The 18,427-nt window shown below is 44.5% G+C and overlaps 1 protein-coding gene across 8 annotated transcripts in view; it reads left to right on the top strand.

Annotated features, from left to right (window-relative positions):
* Positions 1 to 18,427, top strand: part of LOC140734783 (probable JmjC domain-containing histone demethylation protein 2C) — a 103,495-nt gene that overhangs the window by 30,515 nt on the left and 54,553 nt on the right. For 5 of the 8 annotated variants that reach the window (XM_073059300.1, XM_073059291.1, XM_073059326.1 and 2 more), the window contains 3 exons: positions 10,576 to 10,702; positions 11,577 to 11,708; positions 17,682 to 17,808. In XM_073059300.1, the coding sequence (XP_072915401.1) occupies positions 10,576 to 10,702; positions 11,577 to 11,708; positions 17,682 to 17,808 (386 nt within the window). Of the gene's footprint in view, positions 1 to 8,970; positions 8,994 to 10,575; positions 10,703 to 11,576; positions 11,709 to 17,681; positions 17,809 to 18,427 lie in introns of those variants that run through there. The other 3 variants (XM_073059346.1, XM_073059336.1, XM_073059309.1) reach the window with 2 other exon arrangements.

Here is an 18,427-nt window from a genome sequence, read left to right as displayed (position 1 = left end):
TTGCCACTATGTTAAAAAGAAAAAAAAACCCTACTTCTGATATTTTCCTCCTCCCATACTTTCCTCCAATTATCTTAACATTGTGCCTACTCATTAGTTATACCCTGTCTGTCCACTCTATTTACACCTCTTATAATTATGCCTCTATCATCACCCCTCATCCTCCACTCCAAAGAGAAGAGCCCAAGCTTGTTCAACTTTTCCACATAAGACTCTAATCCAGGCAGTATCCTGATAAATCTCCTCTGCACTCTCGAAAACTTTCACGCCCTTGCTCTAATGAGGTGACCAGAACTGAACACAATACTCCAAGCACGATCTATCCAGAATTTTATCGAGCTGCAATATCATCTTGTGGCTCTTGAACTCATTCCCTAACTAATGAGGGCCAATACACCATTCATCCTATCAACGTGCATAGCAACTTTGAGGGATCTGCGGACATGGATGTCAAGATCCCTCTCTGCCTTTGCACTGCTGAGAATCCTGCCGTTAAGCTTGTATTCTGCCTTCAAGGTTGACGTTCTAAAGCGTGTCACTTTGCACTTTTCTGGATTGAACTGTATCTGCCACTTCTCAGCCCAGTTCGGCATTCTATCAGTATACTCTTGTGACCTTCTACATCATCCACTGCCTTTGTGTCATCCGCAAACTTTCTAACCCACCATTCCACTTCTTCATCTAAGTCATTTCTAAAAATCACTAAGAGCAGAGGTCCCAGAACAGATCCCTGCATAACAACACTAATCACAGACTGCCAGGCAGAAAACGCTCCATCTACTACTACCATCTGCCTTGAGTGGGCAAGCCAGTTGTGAATCCGAACAACCAAGTTCCCCTGGATTCCCTGAAACAACACTTGGTTGCAGAGAATTCCTGCATTTCACCATATCTCTTCATTTTGCACTGTGCCTGCTAATTGCATTTGTCTTCAGAGTAAAGGCAGTTGGCATGTTTGCTTTCATTGGTCAGGGCACTTGAGTTACAACTGTGGGGGTTTTGTGTAGTTCTGGTCAGACAGATGTCGGAAAGATCTCATTGAGCAGGAAATGCTGCAGAAAAGATTCATGTGCATGTTTTCGGGACTGGAGGGCTTTGGCTACCTGGAGTGACTGGATAGGCAGGGACGTTTTCCCTTGGAGCACAGGAGACTGAGGGGGTGACCTTTCAGAATTGTATAAAATTACGAGGTTTAGATAAAGCAAGTGGGTGTGAAAGATCTGCCGGATCACTGTAGAGGCAGGTAGAATTACAATGTTAAAAGTATATCTAGTACAAAGTAAGTTTTCTTACCAAAGTGTGTGTGTATGTATGTGTATATATATGATATATATCATCATAGGAAATCCTGAGATTGTTTTTTTTCTTGCATACATACACAGTAAATCCAAGAAATGCAATAGAATCAATAAAGGGCCACACCCAACACGACAGACAACAACCAGTGTGCAAAAGGCAAACTGTGCAAATATAAAAGAAAACTAACAATAATAAATAACTGAACAATAAAAATCGAGAACATGAGATGAAGAGTCCTTGAAAATGAGTTCATAGGTTGTGGAAACAGTTCAGCAAAGGGAGGATTCGGGTCAGGCGAGGTTATCACGTCTGATTTAAGAGCTTGGTAGTTTAGGGGTGATAACTGTTCCTGGACGTGGTGGTGTGATTCCTGAGGCTCCTGTACTGTACCACCACCTTGACGGCAGCAGTGAGAAGAGAGCGTGGCCTGGGTGGTGGGGGTCCCTGGTGACGGATGCTGCTTTCCCGCAACCACACTCTGTGTGGATGTACTCAACAGTGGGGAGGGCTTGACCCTTTATGGACTGAGTCATATCCACTACATTATGTAGTATTTTCCACTCAAGGACGTTCTTCATAATTGCAACTTGTGTGTTGGGCCCTGGACAGTCCCTCCGAAATAATAACACTGAGGAATTTAAAGTTGCTGACCCCCTCCGACTCTGATCCTTCAATGAGAACTGCTCGTGGACCTCCGGTTTCCTCTCCCTGAAATCAATAATCAGCTCGTAGGTCTTGCTGACTTGAGTTGTTGTTTTGGTACTACTCAGCTAGATTTTCATTCTCCCTCCTATATGCTGATTCATCACCTCCTTTGATTCTGCCAACAGCAGTGTTGGCGTCATCAAACTTAAGCATGTCATTGGAGCTGTGCTTAGCCTCGTAGTCATAAGTATAAACCAAATAGAACAGGAGGCTAAGCACACAGCCTTGTGCTACGCTTGTGCTGATGGTGATTGTGGAGGAGCTGTTTTTTGCCAATCTGAACTGACTGGGGTTTGAATGTGAGGAAATTGAGGATCCAGCTGCACAAAGAGGTATTGAGGCCGATTTCTTGAAGCTTATTGATTAGTTTTGAGGGGATGATGGTATTTAATGCTGAGCTGTAGTTGATAAAGAGCATCCTGTTGTATGCATCTCCACTATCCAGATGTTCCAGGGCTGAAAGAAGAGTCAATGAAATGGCATCTGCTGTAGACCTGTTCCTCTGATAGGCAAATTGGAGTGGATCCAAGTCACTTCTCAGGCAGGAGTTAATGTGCTTCATCACCAACCTCTCAAAAGTATTTAATCATGGTGGATGTAAGTCCTACTGGATGACAGTCATTGAGGCAGGTTCCTAGGCACCGGTATAATTGAAGCCTGTTTGAAGTAGGTGGGTACTTCAAACTGCGAGAAGTTAATGATATTGGTGAGCAGTCCAGCCAGTTGACCAGCACAGGTCTTTAGTACTCAACCAGGTATCCCATCTGGATACACCCTCCATGGGTTCACCCTCCTGAAGATGCTCTCTTGGTGGCCTCAAAGACTAAAAACACAGGGTCATCGGGGGCTGTGGGAGTTTGTGAAGGTTCCTCCATGTTTTGATGGTCAAAGCGAGCATAGAAGGCATTGAGCTCATCTGGGTGTGAAGCCTTGTTGTTACGTGTGTCACTTGGTTTCACTTTGTACAAGGTGATAGCATTCAAGCCCTGCCACAGCTGTTGAGCATCCCCCAGTGATTCAAGCTTGGTCCGGAATTGAGACTTCTCACATGAGATGGCCTTCCAGAGATCATGCCTGAAACTTTCTTGGTTGCCAGATGTTAATGCCGCTGATCTGACCCTTAGCAGACTGTAGATCTCATGGTTCATCCAGGTATTCTGGTTGGGGAAGATTCTGAATGATTCTGTGGGGACACACTCATTGACAGCTGTTTTTATAAGGTCCGTGACAATTGTGGTGTATTCGTTCAGCTCTTCTGAGTCCCAGAACGCAGCCCAGTCTACCGACTGGAAGCAGTCTCATATAGCTGCTCCTCAGCCTCCCACAACTGCCTCTTGTTCTTATCTCTGGAGCCTTGCTCTTTATCCTCTGCCTGCCTGCAGATAGGAGGACAGCCAAGTGATCAGATTTCCCAAAATGCATTCTAAGCATGGAATGGTAGGCATTCCTAATTTTCGTAAAGCAGTGGTCGTGTGCTTTGGTGCTGTAGGTGATATGTTGATGATAATTGGGCAGCGATTTCTTCAAGCAAGCCTGATTGAAGTCACTGACTATGATTTGGAATGCGTTGGGTGGGCTGTTTCTTGTTTGGTGATGGCAGCATTCAGTATCTCGAGTGCCTGATTAATGTTGGCTTTTGGTGAAACTTTGAGGGGGAGGGATGAAGCATAGAACTAGGAAGTTGATCTGTAAAAGAGACAGAAAGCCATGAAAGAAAGGAAAGTAGGAAGGGGGTGAGAGCACCAGAGGAAGGTGAAGGGCAGGCAAGGAGATAACATGAGGAAAGGCCAAGGGGATGGGAAATGGTGAAGGTGGGGTGGAGGCAAGTCTGAGAAATCAATGTTCATGCCATCAGGTTGGCAGCTACCCAGACGGATTATAACACTTCACCTGTAAGTCTGTTGGGGGTCATGTATTGTATTCAGTGTTCCCAGTGTGGCCTCTTGTGTATCGGTGAAACACAACGTAAATGCCTCCACATCCCCTCCCTTCACCATTTCCCATCCCCTTGTCCCTCTCTCATGTTATCTCCATGCCCGCCCATCGCCTCCCTTTGGTGCTCCTCCCCGACTCTTTCTTCCATGGCCTTCTGTCTCTTTCGCCATTCAACCTCCTAGCTCTTTGCTTCATCCCTCCCCTCCAAATTTCACCTACCACCTGGCATTTCTCTCCCCACCCACCACCTTTCAAATCTACTCCTCAGCTTTTTTTCTCCAGTCCTGCCGAAGGGTTTCGGCCGGAAATGTCGACTGTACTTTTTTCCGTAGGTGCTGCCTGGTCTGCTGAGTTCCTCCAGCATTTTGTGTGTGTTGCTCGTACTTCCAGCCCCTGCAGATTTCCTCTCTTTTGTAATGTTGGCTTTTGCCGGTATGTAAGCTGTGGTCAGGATCAGGGAGAAAAACTCTCTTGATAAATAAGAGTTTCCACTTAATCGTTAGATATTCCAGGTTAGGGGAACAAGAGTGCGATAAGATCGTTACGTCCGAGCACAAAAAAGAGTTTATTGTGAAACACAGACTCCCACCTTTCTGCCTTCTCTGAGTCAGCATTCCAGTCGAACTGGTGTATCAAGAAGCCTTCAGGTCTTACCGACATATAGTACGTGATCTGGAGTGAGCCATGTCTCTGTGAAACACAGAATGCAGCAATTCCTCATTTCCCTCTGAAACAGCAGTCTTATTCTTGGGCCCTCTGTCTTGTTCTCTAGCAAATATACATTTACTAACAAGATACTGGGTAGAAGTAGCCATCTGAAGTGGTAGAGGCAGGTTCGGTATTGTCATTTAAAGTAAAATTGGATTGGTATATGGACAGGAAAGGAATGGAGGGTTATGGACTAAGTGCGGGCCAGTGGGACTAGGTGAGAGTAAGCGTTCGGCACAGGCTAGAAGGGCCGAGATGGCCTGTTTCTGTGCTGTAATTGTTATATGGTCTAACACTATTACTTCATGAATATCCCCTGATGAATGCCTTTACCCTGAGTAACAGGTTTTATCTTCTATGCAAACATGAGGAAATCTGCAGATGCTGGAAATTCAAGCAACACACACAAAATGCTGGTGGATCACAGCAGACCAGGTAGCATCCATAGGGAGAAGTACAGTCGACGTTTCGGGTCGAGAACCTTCGTCGGGACTAACGGAAAAAAGAGATAGTAAGAGATTTGAAAGTGGGAGGGGGAGACCCGAAATGATAGGAGAAGACAGGAGGAGGAGGGCTGAAGCTAAGAGCTGAAAAGTTGATTGGCAAAAGGGATACAAGGTTGGAGAAGGGGGAGTATCAGGATGGAAGGCCTTGGCAGGAAGAAAGAAAGGGGGAAGGGAGCACCAGAGGAAGATGGGGTACAGGCAAGGAATTATTGTGAGAGGGAAAGAGAGAGAGAAAAAAGATATAATAAAAATAAATAATGGGGGATGGGGTAAGAAGGGGAGGAGGGGCATTAACAGAAGTTAGAGAAATCAATGTTCATGCCATCAGGTTGGAGGCTACCCAGACAGAATATAAGGTGTTGTGCCTCCAACCTGAGTGTGGCTTCATCTAGACAGTAGAGGAGGCCATGGATTGACATACCGGAATCTTTCAAATCTCTTACTATCTCTTTTTTTCCGTTAGTCCTGATAAAGGGTCTCGACCGGAAACGTCAACTGCACTTCTCCCTATAGATGCTGCCTGGCCTGCTGCATTCCACCAGCATTTTGTGTGTGTTGCTTTATCTCCTATGCATTTTCTTTCCCACCTTCTTTTGTAATTCCTGTCTTAGAGCAACTATAAATCAAGTGTAAGACAGTTGACTAATCCAATATTCTTAATAACAGGGACTGGATCTCTGTTCCACCACCTTGGATTTGTGTTGAGGGCAGGGTATTGTTTCATGATCCATGCTCTAAGCAGCATTGCATCAAGGAACAGCAACAAAGGCCCTTCAGGGATGCCATCCAAGTTGGGGCCTTCCTTATTTTTGTGCAGCAGTTGAATTAATATTTGCTAAGTATGGCTGAGGTTTAGTTACTCCCACTGTAAAAGTCAGCAACAAATTGCTCTTCCATTTCAACCCATTCCAACCTTACAGCTCGTTTATTTTGGAACTGACATGGCTTCCTGAATTCCTTCAGCTTGCCCTGAATTTCATGTCCCAAGCCCTCCACGTTTTTACTCACCCCAAAATTAGACATAGAAATTTACAGCGCATTACAAGCCCTTTGGCCCACAATGTTGTGCTGACCATGTAACCCTAGTCTAGAGAATGCCTAGAATTTCCCCAGCGCATAACCCTGTATTTATCTAAGCTCCATGTACCTATCTAAGAGGCTCTTGAAAAACCCTGTTGAATCCAAGTTTTTCTCATTTCCCATTTTATCTGTGCTCAAATCCCTGACTCTCTCCCTCTCACCCATCCCCAGTGGCATTGCCATCGGCAATCTTGGAAAACATTTCACAAGTCTCTGCTCCAACTACCATTCTACAAAGGGCTTTCTGGAACTTATCCTGCCTTCCATCTTCTCCCTCATATTCATTCCTTGGTTATTGCCTCCTTCCTGAGGCAGAAAGGTGGAACATTGTCCTCTATGAAAGTTACAAGCCTCTAGCTATTCGAACTTCCTATGTATGAGAAATAATCATTCACCGTGAACGACTAAGAGTGTATCTGTAGTGGCTGAGTGCTGACATCCATTTGGAATAACTGTTGAAACTTGTGTAGACAGATGTAGCGTCCAATTCTAACCAAACCCAATTGCCGCTGCTGGCAATCTCCCATGGATTTGTTATCCTTGTATGATGTGCCCTTGGCTCCAATAATTGTTCCAAAAGCCGAAGATGTATATTCAGTGCTTTATTAAGAATTAGCAGAAGCAATTTTGAAGCAGTTAAACTTGACCGCACCCAAGTGTGAGTTGAGCATAACTGAGCAGTCAACAAAAGATGCAACATCCTTCGGATCCTAGCCGCGAACTGCCGCGAGCGGAACGTGGAGACGTAACTTGTTGGCTTTGCTTTTACCCAGCCCCCACTCATGTGACTAGTTGCCATAATAAACACGCAACATGGAATAAAATGCAGATAGAGAATGGATGCATATCTCCTAGAGAGTGGACCGGTACGATGCCCGAGGGGAAAGGTACGGGGGGCAGTGCTAGGGGTAGTGGTGGATGCAGATACAATAGTTGCTAGGGAGCAAGGCAAAGACTTTCATTAATTAAGGAGCTGTATATTTTGCTGAGTTTTGGAGCACAGAAACCAAACGTTCAGTCCACCATGTACAGGTTGTCTATTGTACCTGTTGACGCTAATCCCATTTACCCATATTAGGTCTGCTTACTACCATTGCTTTGGCAATTAGCTGCTTCTAAAACGTGGTTCGAGTATGTGCACCCACCACCCTTTCAGGCAACACATTCTAGACTCCAATCGTGCTTTGTATGGAAAAGCTTCCTCTTCTGAATCTTCTGCTTCACACCCAAGAGCAGGGAGGGGTTCCCAACTTGGGGTCATTGGACCCCTTGCTCAATGATATTGGTCCATGGCATAAAAAAGGTTGGGTACCCTTGCCTTTAACGTTATTTCTCCTGTGTTGACACTCCACCGGGGCAGATCGATGAAGAAATGCAGTTGTAGATCTTTGCCCCAGAGGTGTATTTCTTACCTCTCAGAGCGCCCCAAAACTTTGCTGTATGTGGTTTCGGCCACTAGTGTAACGTAGAAAATAGGGGGGTACAAAATGATCCAGGGTTGTTTATTGTCATTCAGTGCATGAGTTTAAAGGAGAATGGAATGATTGTTACTCTGGATCTGATGCAGCATGAAAAGAATACACAATAAGCATAAAGAACACAAAATAAATCTACAGTAAATATAATTATTAAAAACAATCCTGTAAAGCAAAATGTAGAAGTAACTGTTTCATGCGTAGACCGGTTGTATGTATGGTGGTGATAGGTGATGTGTGGGGGCAGGGCATGAGAGGCATGGATTGAGTGGGCAGCCAGAGGCATTTTTCCTGAGGGCAGAATTGGCAAATACAAAGGGGTGTAATATTAACATGATTAGAGGAAAATGTAGGCGGATGTCAGAATTGTTTCCTTTAATGGAGAGAGGTGGGTGTGTCGAATAGTCTGCAGGGGTAGTGGTAGAGGCAGATACATTAAGGATATTTAAGAGACTCTTAGACAGGCACATGGATGATAGAAAAATGGAGGGGTATGTAGGAGTGAAGAGTTAAATAGATCTCGAAGTAGGTTAATAGGTTGGCACAACATTGTAGGACACAGTTCTCTGTCCTATATTCTAGAACCCACACCTGCAAGGAAACATTGAGGTGATGGATGATCAGAGATAAAAATATTCTCTCATTTAGTTTATTCTGACTGAGATTTGCATCTACAGGCTTCCAGCTAACCCCTATCAAAGGCCTCTGAGTTCTCTAATTACCTCTCTACTCCAGGGCTCTTGTAAGATACCATTGCCTCTCATGCTGAGATCAGCAACTTAAGCACAGTCTGGGATCAAACCTGTGACATTGGTTAGTTTCCTTGCCTGCTGAGCAACCACGGAGGAAATGTGAGGGGGAATTGCAACTAACCTTTTGCCAAGAACAATCCCACTTTTTTTTTTAAAAGTGTCCAAATCACCCCTTCTATACTAACTGAAAATGCTGGTAAATGGCCAGTTTTTGCAGTCACAGTATTGGGAATGCCCAAAATGACCTTAAAAGTCTCATGAGTTGGGGAAAAACAACAACCTCCTGTCCACTGAGGCCCTGTGCCTGAAAGAGATGGGATGGACTGTTGCTTGCGCCAGAATCTGAAAGGTTGCCAAGGCAATTGGGCTTTGGGCCTACAATTTCCTGAGTGTTGGCCACAGGCTCAGAACGACTGCCCTCTCTTGCCCCTTGGAATCAAAACCTTTCTAGACAAATGCTGCAAGCTGCAGAGGGAGTGGAGACGGCTTGAGAAGGTTTTTCTTTGTTTGAGTGAGAACGACGCGATGCCGAGGTAGGAATTTAAAAAGTCCGGCGCTTATAGAGGATTTCTTTTTTTTTAAATACACTTTCACAAGTTTAGTCAGAATTATGATTGGGAGCCCTGGCACGCATGCTCTCTATCTGTCCCTCTCAGTTCCCAATGCCGCCCCCTCCCCACCTTGTCCTATCTTTCTGTTTTCCTATTGGGATTTATCATGTTTTTTTTCACTATCTCCCACTAATGAACAAGAATTGACTGTGGTGGCTAACAATGATTAAACGGGGCCTTTGATAACCACTGGAGATGATAGTATACTTCTACCTCCACTGCTTTCTCTTAACCCCTGTCAAGAGTAATATTGTGAGTTAGTGACACAAGGAGATAATCTGCCATCCTAGGTGGGACATTGGAAATCCCACTAAAAGCTATCAGGGAGATAGAGGGACATTTGATTGAACTTCTGAACGCTAGCTTTGATGATTACTGTCTAACTTAGCAAAGACTTGCATAAGCTGCAGTTCTCAATACAACCTTACAACAAAATCCCCGTTCTAAAAATATATTTGACACTGCAGCATCTTGAAATGTTTGTTTTCCTCCAGGGAACTTTCCATTCCTGTGGGGAAGCAGCTCTGTGTGAGCGTTAAACTCCCTCAGCAACACCCAGTGGAAAGATCGGGGACGGAAATAGAATAGGACATACATTGGATTCAGGATAATTCTACTGGCTTTGGGTGTCACTGCCAAAGGCAGTGTTGTTGCCAATTCCTGATTGTCCTTGAACTAAAAACGGAGTAATGTTGGGATTATTCTGCAAATGGGGCAGTGTCCACGAAGAGATGAGCAATTATTGTTCTGGGCCAAAGGCCTTTTGGGAAGGCCTTATCTCAACACTTGGAGTAGACAGTTAAAAGTCAGTCAGGATCAGAATCAGGTTTAATATCACTGGCATATGTCGTGAGATTTGTTAACTTTGCATCAGCAGTACAATGCAATACATAATTGAGAAAAAACTGAATTACAGTAGGCATGTATGTATATTAAATAGTTAAGTTAAAATTAGTAGTGCAAAAACAGAATTTTTTTTTTAAATTTATTGAGGTAGTGTTGATTGTCCATTCAGAAATTGGACGGCAGAGGGGAAGAAGCTGTTTCTGAATCATTGAGGCTTCTGTACCTCCTTCCTGATTGGAGCAATGAGAAGAGGGCATGTCCTGGGTGGTGGGGGATCCTTAACGATGGATGCCGCCTTTTTTTAAGTATATACTGCCAGATCTGCTGAGTTCCTCCAAAACCTTTGTGCGTTGCTTCAGATTTCCAGTATCTGTAATTCTTGTGTCTGTGTTCAGTAATAAAATGACTTATTGCCGTACCCCACACTAACTGGAGCTTCCTCTCATCTGCTGCTTTTTATTTTTGCTTAGACAGAGGGTGAGATTGTGGCCTGGAAATGTCAGACAATTACTTGACCCCGAAGTGCATGACAGGTAGACCACCCTGTGGACACACCGGAGAGCCAGTAGCCCTGCTCTGTTTTGGCTCATCTCAGTCCATCGGAGGGAAGCCCAGTCTTCCAAGGCTGTCGTCAACATTGTGCCTCGTCTCTCCGCAGGTTGACACTGCTGCAGCTGGAGGTGGAACCTCGCGGAGTCGGACGGGCGGTGCTAGCCGGTGGTCGCTTCGAATGCGCGGACCCCGTGCCGAGTCTCTGCAGTACAATGATCGTTGTGAATGATAAGGTGGGGACTTCATGTCATTAGCTGTCATTCACTGGAGAAGCCCTGTCTCACCCCTGCGTTAGTTTAGCGGTTTCAAGGCCAACGTGTTGTCTTGCAGACATTAATTCCACCTGCTCTATAACTTTATGAACATTTAAAGGATGCCACCAGCCCTTAATGAAAAATAGATTTCTCCCTGGTGTCCAAGGCTAAGGTTTACGAATACATACATCTTAGCAGTTGAAGAAGGCTTGCTGTGCACAAGCTGACTGCCATGTCTTAAAGTCAAAGTCAAGTTTATTGTCAGATGCACAAGTGCTTGCGTACACAAGCACTGAAAACCTTAGCTTGTAGCAGCATCATGGCACACAGTATTAGATACACAGCATTCACATGGAAAAAAACATAACTTGTATAAGAAAAAAAAATTAGAACAAAAAAAAAATCCACTGTAGTGCAAAGTGGTCATAGTGGTGCTATAATGGGGTGGTGATTAGAATCATGTAGATCCACCAACCAAATGATTTTCACATAAATGATTGCACTTGGGTGACCCCATGACAGGAAAAAATAAGTACTACATTAGGTGAGACATCCTGAGCTCATGAAAGGAGCTTTTGAGGTTTACTTCTTTTATCTTATCGAGTGGGGGGGGGAAGACATTTTACAAAGGGACTCTGGCAGTGTAGATTTGAAACTCTGTCAATCCCCTGGATGAGCGATCACCTGTGATCAGCACTAACACATGCGTTCTGGTGCATGAGGCAGAAAAGAATGAGTCAGTGAGATGTGAGGAAGCTCCTGGGGAACACAGACACCAGCACAGACCTATGGGATTTATCTGCAACTGCAAAAAAAGGAAAATACACACTGGAGCCGCTCTCCTTGTGTTTAGATCCCGGATGCTCGGAGTGTGGAACCTGCGCTGATTCAGGGGAGTGTGCTTGGAGACGAAGACCCGTCACCGTGTGACGGGTGCAGCACCTACGGGACAACTTCGCATCGAAGAAGTCAAGGCGACAGCCATGTGAGTGTGTCTGACCATTTGTCCTTTTGTAGCATCGTCTCCTTAAACATCGGACCTTTCTCTCCAGAGGGAAAAGATCTAAAGGGGACTTCGTGCAAATTTTTCACATGCAGGGTGGTGGGGTATGTGAAATTTCACTGCCGGAGGAAGTGGTTGAGATGAGTACATTTAGAATTAAGTTTAATATCACTGGTGTGTATCGTGAAATTTGTTGTCTTTGCGGCAGCAGGGTATTGTAATACATAATAATAAAGACCGTAAATTAGTGTATATGTTGCAATAAGTATATATAAACATTCTTTGTCCTAAATCAATTAAGAGTTCCAGATCTTCTACTTGGCACCAGTCAGTGTGGCTTCAGATGGGGCAGGTTTTGTTCTTACTAATTTGATCGAGCTTTTGAAGAGACGATTGTTGAAGGTAGATCTGTGGATGTCGTCCACATGGTTTTTAGTGCGGTGTTTGTCAAGGTCCCTCATGAGAGGTTCAAACAAGTGTAACCTGACTGGGATCCATGGTGAATTAGCCGTTCAGATTCAGAACTGCTTTCTCCACAGAAACCAGGGCATAGTCATCAATGGAGCTTGTTCCGGCTGGTGGTCTGTAACTAGTGGTGTTTCACAGGGATCCTTACTAGGATTTTGTGTGTGTGTGTGTGTGTGTGTGTGTGTGTGTGTGTGTGTGTGTGTGTGTGTGTGTGTGTGTGTGTGTGTGTGTGTGTGTGTGTGTGTGTGTGTGTGTGTGTGTGTGTGTGTGTGTGTGTGTGTGTGTGTGTGTGTGTGTGTGTGTGTGTGTGTGTGTGTGTGTGTGTGTGTGTGTGTGTGTGTGTGTGTGTGTGTGTGTGTGTGTGTGTGAGAAACCTGTCTCAGTGATGGTCAGTGTGTGTGTGTTGCTGTTCAATGTCCATTCAGATGGCAGAGGGGAAGAAGCTGTTCCTGAGTCATTCACTGTGTGTCTTCAGGCTCCTGTACAACCTTCCTAATGGTAGCAATTACAACATTAAAAGACATTTAGACGGGTAAATGGATAGAAAAGGCTCAGAGAGCTATCGGCCCAACACAGAAAATGGAACTAGCTTTGTCGGATGTTTTAGTCAGTATAAATGGGTTAGGCCAAAAGGACTGTTTCTCTGCTATAACACCATGCCTCTACTAGGAAAGGTGCGGTAAATGTGCTAAGTGTCTAAATCAAAAGGGCCAGATACAATGCGCTTGTGTGAAAGAACTCGTACATCTCATCGAAGAACGTGTGACTACCACTTCCAAGTGAAGGGGTGTGAACGAGTGACAAATTGTGTGATCCTGAGTTCATTAGGTGCAGGGCAGTATTTAGCACTGGCATACTTTAAAGATTAGCTTTACTAACCAAACCCCGAATACGTGCTGAGGGCTGCCCGCAAGTGTCAGCTTGCTTCCGGCATTAACATATCTTGTCTGTGCACAAATGAATTGATTACACTTCATTGATTTTTTTTTCTCTTTGCCGATTGGGAATTATTCATACAGGTTGAATAAATATTAATAAGGAATACTGATATTTTTTGGTTTGTTCAAGCATTTAATTGCCTAAATTAGTAAGACCTGGGTGGCACTTCACCCAGTGTACAGAGTAGTCTCGGTTTGCTTAAGCAAGAAAGGATACATTTGCCTTAGAGGGAGAGTGGCAAAGGTTTGCAAAACTGATTCCAAGATATAAGATTGCATGATGGAAGCCTAATTGGACCAAATCCATAATTCTCTAGAGTTCAGAAGAATGAGAGGTGATCTCATTCAATTTTACAGTGCTTAACAAGCAGGATGTTTTTCTTGAAAGAGTGTAGACTTGGAATTATTATCACACACAAAAAGGAAAAAGTGGACTATCTGGGATGGAGATGAGAGGTTTTTTTTGCTCACTGCAGGGCAAATCTCAGGAATTCTTCACTCCAAAGGTCTGTGGGGTTTCAGACCCTGTCCATTCAAACATCACATTGGTAGATCTTGGGTATTGAGGGAATCGAGGAATATGGAGACAATGCAGGAAAATGGAGCTGAGGAAGATGATCAGCCCTGATCCTTATGAGTGCTGGAGCAGGCTCAAAGTGCCAAATGGCCATGAGATCATAAGGTATAGGAGCAGAATTATGCCTTTCAGCCCATCAAGTCTGTTCCACCATTCAATCATGGCTGATATATTTTCCCTCTCAACCCTATTCTCCTGCCTTCTCCCTGTTATGTAATCTTTGATGCCCTTGCTAATCAAGAGCCTATCAAACTCCATTTCAAATAGACCCAATGACTTGGTCTCCACTGCCATCTGGTAGAGAATGAAATCCACAGATTCATTCTGGCTGAAGAGTTTCTTCATCATCTCTGTTCTAAAGGGACATCCTTCTATTCTGAGGCTGTGGCCTCTGGTCTTGGACTCTCCATCTATTGGAAACATCTTCGGAAAGTCCACTCTATCCGGGCATTTCAATATTCAAACAGTTTTGATGAGATTCCCCCTGCCCCATTCTTCTAAACTCCAGTGAGTACAGGTCTAGAGCCATCAAATGCTCCTCATACATTAACCCTTCCGTTCTCAGAGTCATTCTTGTAAATGTCCTCTGGATCCTCTCCAATTCCAGCACACCTTTTTTTTTAGATATGACCTCCTATCTTATTACTTTGTTCTTATTTTCTTAATTATCTCTCAAATGTCTCAACAGTCAAATGCAATTTTCTAAGACAGGGGTTCCCAGTCTTTTTTTATGCCATGGGCCAATACTTTTAAGCAAGGGGACCGTGGACCCCAGGTAGGATACCTCTGTTCTAAAGTAGTAGTTTTGTGGGATTCAGATTTGGCACATTGAGCCCCTCTCAGATCTTTGGTGTAGCTGCTCAATTTTGCCTGAAGCCAATAAGTACTTTCTCATTCAGCATTTGCACACTCCCCCTGTTAATATCACTGCATCTGTTTAGTGTAACCGGCCCAAAGTCCATGGCATTCTCCTTCCAAAGGCATCTATTTCATCTGCAGTTATGTGAGGGCGTAAGTACCAAGGGTGAAGTTGTTTTCATATCAGTCACCTCTCCTTATCTTGCATTTTCTTCTGCTTCTCCAACCACCCATAATCTCTGACGTCCAATTCCAGTCCGTGTGCTGTCTGAATCTATGTACTCGAGATGCTGCTGCAAGCAAGGTCCTTATTGTGCCTGTAGCTCACTTGTGCACGTGACAGAAGTGTGACCTGATGTCGGGATTCAATTGCATTTATTTTTCACACATAACAGTGCTGTGCAACAGTCTTTGGCACATTTCTGTAGCTAGGGTGCCTAAGACTTTTGCACACTATGGTATTTGTTGGTGTGGAGTGGAGAGCAAGTTTGTAAATCTGGCGAGAGCAAAGGATGTTGGGAGTGGCGAGGGTGGAGTGCCTTGGGGGAAGTGTGAGAAAGGTAGCAGAGGAGGAGTGCCAGGGGCGGGGTGTGGTGTGGGAGATTGATTTATTGATTATTACAAAGTGTCTCTCTCCCCTCTCCCCCTTTTCCAAACCATAATTCCCCTCTCTCTGCCTCCTTCCCACTCTTAGAATTTGTTTTTTTTTTGGGGGGGGCAGCAATACAGTGCAATACATAAAATTACTAAAGTACTGTATGTCAAAAGATACAGTGAAATGCATCGTTTGCATTAACAACCAACATAACCAAAGGATGTGCTGGAGCACACATTCCGGTGCCAACATAACTTTTCCACAGTGTTCAGCGGAACCACACTAGACACCCACCAGAACTAGTGCAAAAACAAGAAAATGAGCCTCTTTGCTCCTTCCCTTCCACTCATATGCACAGGCAGTTCTCCAACCCGAGGAGTGGACTTCCAGACTCACTGACTTTGGTCTTCAACCTCCGAGTTTTGATCTTTGGACTCTACCTCAGGACCCATGAATGACGGAAGCCTGAACTCTAGGCCTCCAACTCCAGACTCGCCAGTGACAGGACCCTGCACTCTGGGCCTTGAACTCCTGTCTTGTTGACTCACTGACCTGGGGGGTTCACCGACCCTCAGGTCTCCTGCCTGCAAGAATCTCTGATCCTGGGACATGGGGGTGGGGAGGAGGAGGGGCATGGCCAACCGTGGGGGAGCTCGCTGACCGAGGGGTTGGCCACCAGCCCACATCCTTGCTGGTCATCGCCCACAGTTCTTGTGGGCTTGGCATCCATTCACAGATGTCCTTGGTTTGCATATCCACTTGGCTGGCCTTTGAACTTGGAACATTACATTGAACATCTAGAACATGAAGGCCTAGATTCCAGTTTTACCTCTAACTCCCCCACGTTCTTGCCCCTAAACCTAACCTGACCAATGTCCTCTCTCTGAACACCACCCCCCCCCCAAAAAAAACATCCCTATGAACCTTTTTAAAAAAAAAGACTAACTCCCCCACGTTCTTGCCCCTAAACCTAACCTGACCAATGTCCTCTCTCTGAACACCACCCCCCCCCCAAAAAAAACATCCCTATGAACCTTTTTAAAAAAAAAGACTAAGCTTGAGCCATGGTCTCGACAGAGCCACATCTTGACTGGCTGCCTCCAGACTTGATCTCCAGGTCATATCTGATTTTTCTCATTGATGGCCTTCCCTCCACATCCTGGGGCTCTGAACTTCATCTCCTCCAAATCCATTCAGCATCCTTATTTCTCGTCCTCTGCCCCACCTCCACGTGCCATGACACACATCAGCGTTATATCTACAGTACTGTGCGGAAGTCTTAGGCACACGTGTATAGCTAAGATGTTTGCACAATGCTGTATTTATCAACGTGGATCGGAGGGCGAGTTTGTAAATTTGGCGGGAGTGAAGCATGTTGGGATCGTGAGGTTGGAGTGCTGCTTGGGGGGGGGGGGTGGTTGTGTGGGGCAGGTGGCAGAGAAAGAGTGCTGGGGCAGAGAAGGGGTGTGCAGGTGCAGACACACCCAGCCCTGAGACATTAGTCAAGGTTATTTGATTCCTAATAATTGGTTTATTGATCATCATGGAACGTCTCTCTGGTGCTTCGCGCTCTCTCCGCTCTCCCTTCACCTTTTCCCAACCACGATTCCCCTTCCCACTTTCAGTCCGCAATAAGAGACCCATTCAGAATTAGGCTTATCATCACTCATATATGTCATGAAATTTGTTTTTTTTTTGCGGCAGCAGTACAGTGCAATGCATAAAATTACTACAGGACTGCAGCACTCTTAAGAACCTTAGCTATATACATGTGCCTAAGACTTTTGCACAGTAGTGTAGCTGTTGGTTTTTAAAAGGGTAAGTTAATTTAATGTCATTCTCACTTCGCAATACACTTTCTTTGTTTCTCACTCCCGTACCTTGTATTCTTTTTCTCCTCTCATTTCTGCCCCAGTTCTTCTCATTTTGTTGGTCTTCCCCCTTTTATTCCCATTGCTGCAGAAACCAAACCTGAAACACTGGGGCTGCCTTCATGGAGTGCACAACCAACCTTGTCAGTTGTTTCCATAGCGACTTCTTATTGGGTATGGTTGCAAATCCTGGAGTTATCTTGCCCTCTTGTTTTTCCTTGGAATAAGGCATATCACAAGTGGTTAGGAATGCTGTAATGAGGATCTTTGTTTTATTCTATTGTGGTTTTTTTAAATATCTACTAAGCATTTCTATTGTTAGATCCCAGGAGCAGAGGTCAAGAGGCAGTTCAATATTGAAACTCATTAGTTGAAATTGTTACCCATGGTAGATAGGTCAGTAGCCATCAATTCTGAAAAGATATAGAGGTAGCATAGTAAATTGTGATCGGAAATAAAATATTATCCAAATGAATTGTGGAAGCAGATTAGATAGTATTGAAAAGGTCATTGCATAAATTTTGGAAGCAAAGTAATTCGCTGAAGGTAATTGGCCAGCTATGTATGCCACAAAATATGGATGGGGCTTAGCAGGTTGAAAGGCATTTTGTGCTGTATCTGACATGACACTCTATTCTTGACTTTCAGAGACAGTTCTCAAGTCCGCCCATGAACTGCCACTCCTCGTTTCCAAGGCAAACAGCAGAACAGCGCCACAGCAACAATAATGGGAGGGGGAGTCCCTCTGAGTCGTCGTCAAGCCACAGCAGAGAGGGTATGGCCATAGAAATTACGCTTGAAGAAAAATCTTTGTTGAATCAAGGGGACTGAACGATGTAGTCCAGATGTGTGAGAATCCAAGTTGAGCCTGTAACACTGATACAGAGGTGATGTGAATCTGGCTGTCGGTGGGCAAGGAGCGTAGTGCCAAGCCAGACTGATTCGGCATTGAGCTAGCACCCTCCTCCCTGCACATTATATGTACATGGGAATACAACAGAAGCAAAGCTGAGGGAACTTTGCTCTGTATACGCTGGGATTAGTTAATTGTTGCAAGGTGTTAGATTGAAAGTTAAACTATAACATTAGAGGATGCCAGAAATCTCGAGGGTCAAAGTAAGGTGGTGGTATTACTATTAGTCCAGTGAAAGGTTCAAATTTAACCATAATAACTAGGAAAATTAAAAATGAGTTACTTATTTAATTAATATTTAAATTAATAATATTCAAAATTACAAAATTAAAATATTCTGGCCTCTTCCCCATTCTCTCCAGTCCTGTCGTAGGGGCTCAGCCCGAAATGTTAACTGTTTATTCCCCTCCATAGATGCTGTCTGACTGTTAAGTTCCCCCAGCACTGTGTATGTGTGTTATTGTGGGTTTCCGGCATCTGC

Source organism: Hemitrygon akajei, chromosome 1 (genome assembly GCF_048418815.1).
Source record: "Hemitrygon akajei chromosome 1, sHemAka1.3, whole genome shotgun sequence".
Lineage (NCBI taxonomy): Eukaryota > Metazoa > Chordata > Chondrichthyes > Myliobatiformes > Dasyatidae > Hemitrygon > Hemitrygon akajei.
Note: the sequence above shows the minus strand (reverse complement) of the source record. Positions and strands in the feature narration are given on the sequence as shown.